This window comes from Myxocyprinus asiaticus, chromosome 19, assembly GCF_019703515.2.
Source record: "Myxocyprinus asiaticus isolate MX2 ecotype Aquarium Trade chromosome 19, UBuf_Myxa_2, whole genome shotgun sequence".
Lineage (NCBI taxonomy): Eukaryota > Metazoa > Chordata > Actinopteri > Cypriniformes > Catostomidae > Myxocyprinus > Myxocyprinus asiaticus.
The window spans coordinates 35,881,902-35,889,325 of record NC_059362.1 but is presented as its reverse complement, the minus strand read 5'-3'; the positions used below and the strand labels follow the sequence as shown (position 1 = coordinate 35,889,325).

Sequence of the window (7,424 nt, the reverse complement as noted above, 5' to 3'; positions counted from 1 at the left end):
GTAATATAAAATACTAATATGAAGCAAAATCTGGGACCTGGGTAGCTCAGTGAGTAAAAACGCTGACTACCACCCCTGGAGTTCGCGAGTTCGAATCCCAGGGCGTGCTGAATGACTCCAGCCAGTTCTCCTAAGCAACCAAATTGGACCGGTTGCTAGGGAGGTTAGAGTCACATGGGGTAACCTCCTTGTGGTCACTATAATGTGGTTCGCTCTCAGTGGGGCGTGTGGTGAGTTGTGCGAGGATGGCGTGAAGCCTGCACTTGTGCTATGTCTCCGCTGTAACACGCTCAACAAGCCACCTGATAAGATACGTTGAGGCAACTGAGATTTGTCCTCCACCACCCGGATTGAGGTGAGTCACTATGCCATCACGAGGATTTAGAGTGCATTGGGAATTGGGCATTCCAAATTAGGGAGGAGAAAAAAAATGAAGCAAAATCAAAAGGAAAATGTTTTGCCATCAGAAATTCTATGACCTTTAATTTGTGTACCCCTCTCCCCCTAGTCCCCTTGACACTTTTTTTATCCCCATCGAAAAAGTTACAAACTTCAGCTTTGAATCCAAATAGGTTTTCAGACATCTTAAAAGTAAATTGCAGATTATGATTGTAATAGCCTAAATAATGATATTTCCTCTTCTCTTTCAGGTGTTTCCCTCTTAATGGTGCTCTTGCCCCTAGCTGTGTTGGCCCTGCTCATTCTCTGTTGGCAGAAGGATGCCAGTCTCCAGAGCTTCCCTCTTGAACTCCCTCCCCTACCGTCTTTATGGGACTGCCAGGTCTTTGGCATAGTCCTGCTCTGGCTTCTCTTCCAGGCTGTCCTCTCCCTGCTCCCTTTCGGAAAGGTACCATTCACAATCACATGGCTCCCCATGACCTGAGTGTAGGCACATGACCACATAACTCTCGGGCTCTCGTTTGTCTTTTGCCTGTTAGCTGCAATGAAGCAGGTTAAATTAGATTAATCATTAGAGGAGACATGCAGATAGAGAGCCACTTTGGAAAACATATATATATATATATATATATATATATATATATATATATATATATATATATATATATATGGGTAAACATGTAGATTTTCAGATTAATCGCAATCTTCATTTGAATGATCCCGATATCGATTCTTAAAATCCCAGATCAATCATTTACTCTATTCAGCAACCCTCTACCATGTAATAACTCGAATATGCAACTAATTTTGTGCTATGCGATTTAAAAATCTCTGTGATTAGCCTCTGGCTTGTAAATTTTCAGATTTTACTTGCCAGTGATTGAGTTGCATAGTTTAGAAGTTGAGCACCGAGATCCTTCCACTATGTGTTGATGTCTCTTTTTAATATCTTTTCTGTTCTTTACAGTCAATTGTTGATTAAAAACAATGAAAAATAAACATTTAATTGTAATCAAACATGGCGCGGATGCAGTTAAAAAGCCATTCAACTGCACTCTCGGTAGTATGCGCTCAACCAAAACACTCCTGTATGAAGTTGCTGAACTGGTGCTATTTTTAAAGAGACAGTACTGTTTTGGCACTTGTTTTACATATCAATGTAAATACGCATAAATAGTAGAAATGATGCATGTAACTATATACAGTACTATGCAAAGGTTTTCGGCACTTAAGATGTTTAAAAATAAAAACATTTGTCTTGGGGTCACATGTAGTTCATACTTGTTTTTCTATCCTACAGCTCGTTGAAGGAATGCCTCTCAAGAATGGGAAAACTTTGAAGTACAGGATTAATGGTTAGTCTTTAATGTTTGTTTTACTACTTTGCAGATTGTCATTTATAAAGTTAACATTCATTCTTATTTACAGCTGAAGTGTGTAATTTTTGCGTCATTTGTGTCACCAAACAGAATTGCAGAAAAACACCAGCAAATTTAAATTAAGCATATTTAAGAGTGAGCCGTTTTAAGATTTCTGATTCTGTTTTCAGGTTTCTGTGCACTGGTCTTCACGGCTTTGGCAGTTGGTGTTGCTGTGTACCAGGAAGTGGATCTCAGTTTCATCCACGCTCACTTCCTGCAGTTCTTCACTTCTGCCCTTCTCATCGCCACTCTTCTTAGCATCTACCTGTTTGTCCGCTCACGCTGGGCATCTGATGATGAGCTTGCTCCTGGAGGGAGCTCTGGTATGCAGTGTTTATGCTGGATTGACCACAGAAATACCCATAGAAATAGGTCAAAATTCATGCACGAGCACTGTCTCTTAATTGGTGCGGTATGATGAATCCAAAAAATAATTGTCCTAGTTTAGGACAAAAAATTGCCTTTTGGAGGAAAACTACTTAGTGTTGTGTCGGAAATAGTTATTAGTTAGTAAAAGGTTATTTGTTGCCCAATGGAAATACCCCATTCAGTCAGGGCATCCTGTTTCATGGTGAATGGCATCTAAAGAAACTTTTCTCTCTTTTAATTCCTCTAGGTTATGTAATCTATGACTTCTTCATGGGCAGAGAGCTGAATCCCCGCATCAAAAACTTTGATATCAAGTTCTTCTGTGAAATGCGCCCAGGGTTGATGGGCTGGGTGAGTATTGTCATTGTGTTTTCAATTTTTGTGGTCTCTGTGAAGGTTTGCTTGGTTAGACAGATGTTGTAATTGCTCCCTGCTGTGGTCAAGGTTTACCATTTGCTGGATGAAATCAGCAAGATGACGCTCCCTACAAGTCCTTGATTATTTCTCCCATAAAGTTTGCTGCATAATGGTGTTTTTCTTGTGTACGTGTGTTTAATTGGTTTCTGTCATTATTTATGTTTGTTTTCATAGGTATTGATTAACTTTGCAATGTTGCTTGCTGAGATGAAGCACCAGAATCTAGAAAACCCCTCTCCAGCGATGCTCCTGGTCAACGCCTTCCAGCTCCTTTGGGTGGTTGATGGCTTTTGGCATGAGGTAGCACAAGTGTTTCCCAAATCAAACACATAGTCTTTATTCATTTCCGATTGTAATCTGTTAAGTTTGAACTGATTCTGATTTAATCGCTCTATATTTTAGGAGAAACTTCTGACTATGATGGATATAGTGTACGATGGCTTTGGATTTATGTTGGTTTTTGGAGATCTGGTTTTTGTGCCGTTTACATTCACCTGTCAGGCATACTATCTTGTCAATCATCCCAATGATCTCTCTGTTTTCTGGATCACTACTCTCATCACCATGAATGGTCAGTCCCTGTCACTTAATTTTCCCCAATTGTCTTTAGCTACAGCAAAAAGCAACATTTGACCTAGCCTCTTGATTTAAATTAGTCAAAAAATCTGTAAAATCTCTTACAGGAATTGGATACTACATTTTCCGGAAAGCCAACTCTCAGAAATTTGCCTTCAGGAAAAATCCTTCTGACCCAGCAGTGTCTCGTAAGTGTTTTAAAGCAGGTTAAGTAAAAGCTACTAAATTAAATATCATGAAATGTTATGATTGTATTCATCTAAATCTTATTTTACACTGTGATCTTATCAGACCTGAAAACTATTCCTACTGCGACCGGAAAAAGTCTCATTGTGTCTGGTCTCTGGGGGTTTGTCCGTCATCCTAATTACCTTGGTGACATCCTCATGGGTTTGGCCTGGTCCCTACCATGTGGTGAGAGTTCAACTTTCCCCATATTTCCTTCTTTTTATATCTGTTTAATCAAATGAAACTGTTGTATCAGTCTGGTTTCCATTTATATTCCAGAAATGTTATTTATATGATGTAGTGATTTAAATAAAAATTACAGGGTTCCCACAGTCATGGAAAACCTGAAAATAACAAGGAAAATTTCAAATTAATTGTTTTCTTCTGGCCAAAGAAGTCATAGACATGAATCAAATCTTAAGTCATGAAAAGTTCCCAAGCAACATTTATAATGTGCAATCCTACCTATAGGTTTCAACCATTTGATTCCCTACTTTTACCTGATCTACTTGATCACTCTGCTGGTACATCGCAATGCAAGAGACGAGCGTCAGTGCAGGAAAAAGTATGGCTCAGCGTGGGAAGAGTACCGCAAAGCTGTCCCATACCGCATTTTTCCAGGGATATACTGAGAACTCATGGACTCAAGCTGTTTTGGACACTCGGGGCAAAACAAAATTTCCTCAGAAGGACACTTAACATTAGACAGAGATCGAGTCGTTCACTGTTAGCAGCTTGGCAAGTTTTTTAATCATTGAAGTTTTTTACAACTGAACATCAAATTTAAACAATTCTCTGTCTTTTCGCAAAAAGTTTACAGATTGTGGACATTGCCCCAAAGTTTGACCTCTTTTAACAATGTATATGATTGTACAGATGTTTTTTCTACTCAAAAGATTGTTTTTCAGAATTCATTACTTCATAGCATAATTTACCATCTCATCTTGTGTACCCATATACACATTTTAAGTATCTGCTTGGCTATTTACCTTTGACATTTTGTAATGACAATTTGTGTAATGCTTTTGTATATTGTGAATGATGGGATTTTTTTTCTTTTTCTTTTTTTAATGTGTATAGTAAGAAGAAGTGTAATGTTCTTTCTCAGGACCAGAGATTTGTTAAGAGACAAAACTATATTTTCTTAATTTCTGCACATATTTAATACAAAATTTAGGTTTGGTTTGCATTTTAGGCATTATGCACTATGCTTGCTTTCTTTTATCCAAAGTTCACAAAATTTGGCTTTGCTACCTCAGATTTTTCCAGTTGAAGATGTAAAACTAGCTTTTTTTGGTCAATTTGTTTGGGAAACACAACAGTTGTTTTTCCAGACACTAGAGGAAGTGTCTCATTAATATCTTTTGAAAAATCATAAGGGTGCTGTGAACAAAAATAATGAGCTAAGAACTTAATTCTTTCAATTTATGGGGTAGCATAACTTTACATTTTAATTGATGTTTTAATTTATAAAGACAATGCACAGCTGTGAATGTTTAAATCAAGGCTTTTCTTAACTAATGTATTACTTTTGCATATCTTTTATGCACTTGGACATAATGATCGTCCTAATAAGAGTATGTGAGAAGTGTTTATAGCTAAGAGGAGCTGTTATTTTATCACAGTACAGAGGCATTGTCAAATGTTATTTATTTGGTTAATTTAGAGTGTTACTATGTAAAGAAAAAAAAGTGCTATCTGACAAGCAATTTCTGTAAAAATGCCATTATTCATACACATTAATAATTAAACTACTTTAGACAAAGAGTCTGCATGTCTTACCACAAATGAAATGTACAGATTCAAGGATTTGTTATTTCTTCCTTTTCTCTCTCTCTCTAGATTTAAATGTTTTTGTTTATAGATATTTAAAATTGCATATAAGTTTGATACCGTTATGATGTTCAGCCTGAATTCCTACTGAAGTTGTTAGTCTACTTTTTCCTTCATTTTCTTTTATTCCTCTTTTAAAAATAGTTTTTGGCAATAATTCCACAAACTTAACAAAACAAGAAATGAAAAGATAACTGTCACAAAATATATTAAATATTCAATTTCTTTTCCTTCTAAGACTATTTGTACACACCTAAAAATGTGCATATTTTGCTGGCTTTTTGGACTTTAGTGAAAAAAAAAAAGCGTCAAACTAATATTAACATCTCTTTTAATGATCTCTCTTTAATTAGTTGTGTATCTTGTTACCTTTGAATTTCTCTTGAGACTGTATAGGTTATTATGGTATGCTAATATAGCTCTAAATTATGTCCAAAGTGTAATTAACTTGCCAGCAAAATGGTGAAGATACAACAATACCTTTAATAAACTCAGTAACCTATCAGAGGTGTCAACTAATGGTGAGCAGCAGGTCAACCTGAATCATTACCTTCTCCTCTATTGAAATTTAGCAGGCTTATGTGTGTTTAATCATTCATTTTTTGTTTGTTTCAAATATATTGTAGTGGAAATATACAAATGTAATTATATAATTTGACTGGACAAGCGCCACTCTGAAAGTGCTCATAGTTCTTATAACAGCACTTATTTTTTATTATTATTATTAAAATCATGTTAACGTATAATGTTTAGATCTTGTGGCTATACTTTTAATACAGTACTTAAACATTAATAATAAAAAAAAAGGCTCGATTCACTTTCATTGTAAGTTCCTTCCTGTATCTGTGATTTAAATAAATAAACAAGGGATGAGTTAAAATTATTCTTTGGCAATCAACATTGTGCTGCATATTTGTCAGTTGAGCTTTACTTGTATTGAACCTGGAATATTCTTTTAATTTGGACTCATCAGTGATATGTTCTGCATTGGCTAGTGTCAAGCACTAGATGTCAGCAATATAATGTACTAGGCTACTGTAGAATGTAGATAATTCTTTGAGGTTTGCTCTCATAGGTCAGCTAGAATAAGGTTGTTTATTTTGGGCTGCTGGGGTGAAGGATCTAGTGTCAGAGTGTCACTTACCTCATCAAAGGAAATGACAAAGTGACTGATGCGTGAAATCGTTTTATTGCTTGGCCAATGTGCACCAAATGGAGTTACCATGAATCTGAACATTAGAAAGTTAATTGGTTTTAGTGTAGCGCTAAATTCTGCATTATTAGAGACAACATCTGTTAGCCTATATCTTTCAAAGGGAGACTTTTATTCACCTTTATGTTATTCCAACTTTCTGTTGACAGTTTCCTGTCACCAAACCCCATGAAACAAATGTTACCTGTGAGATTCAGCCATTTTGAATGTTGGTTTTTCAAACACATAATTTTTAATGTTTGTGGCCATGTAAATCATTTGATCAAAGTAAAATATTGTCACATCATGTGAAATCCAGTCTGTCAGTGAAAAAATCAACCTAGTCTCATAGAATGAACGTTACTATAACTACATTTTTGCAAACTGAGTTTTACGTGCTGCTTTCTACGTTTTGCTGCAGTTTCCTGGTGAAATGAACAGTAGAGGTGTTACATCAACTGTGCGTTTTATTCACTTTCACAAAAATCTAATTATGACTTTATAAACACTTATTTTTCACACTATTACTCACACCCTGCTATTTTATTATATCAAAACACTTTAACGCATCTTTTGAAAAACGACACATTTTAACGCTTTTATTACAGACCCACCTACATTTACACTCTTATTCGAATGTGATTAACATCCGCGGTAGCTCATCTGATAGAGTGTTGGACTATGGACTCAGAGACCAGCCAAGGACCCTCGAAGTGAAAGTGACATAGAAGCGACATGATATGACATGGTTGCTTCAGTAAATGTGCTTTTTATGTTAAATTTGTTTTTAAAACACTATTGGTTAAGTTTGCATAGGTTAAGGGGGAGGGGGAAGAATGTCTGTTTTGTTCACCTCTCATTTATCTTTTTAGACACTTGTGACGAGGAGGTGGGCACTGAATTGTCCTAATCATCCGGGAGGGGGTTAAAGATGAGCCAGAGGCACCAGTTCGAGAGAGAGAGACACACGCGGCATGTGCGTGTCTGTG

General features: G+C 36.4%; 1 protein-coding gene across 1 annotated transcript in view; it reads left to right on the top strand.

The window, feature by feature from the left end:
* lbr (lamin B receptor) overlaps nucleotides 1-5,175 on the top strand; it is an 11,039-nt gene extending 5,864 nt beyond the window's left edge. The window contains exons 6-14 of the mRNA XM_051645316.1: nucleotides 651-847; nucleotides 1,700-1,754; nucleotides 1,949-2,143; nucleotides 2,437-2,540; nucleotides 2,781-2,906; nucleotides 3,009-3,177; nucleotides 3,290-3,370; nucleotides 3,474-3,596; nucleotides 3,882-5,175. Coding sequence (XP_051501276.1) covers nucleotides 651-847; nucleotides 1,700-1,754; nucleotides 1,949-2,143; nucleotides 2,437-2,540; nucleotides 2,781-2,906; nucleotides 3,009-3,177; nucleotides 3,290-3,370; nucleotides 3,474-3,596; nucleotides 3,882-4,042 — 1,211 coding nt within the window. The 3' untranslated portion in view covers nucleotides 4,043-5,175. The remainder of the gene's footprint in view (nucleotides 1-650; nucleotides 848-1,699; nucleotides 1,755-1,948; nucleotides 2,144-2,436; nucleotides 2,541-2,780; nucleotides 2,907-3,008; nucleotides 3,178-3,289; nucleotides 3,371-3,473; nucleotides 3,597-3,881) is intronic.
* The last annotated feature ends 2,249 nt before the right edge of the window (nucleotides 5,176-7,424 follow it).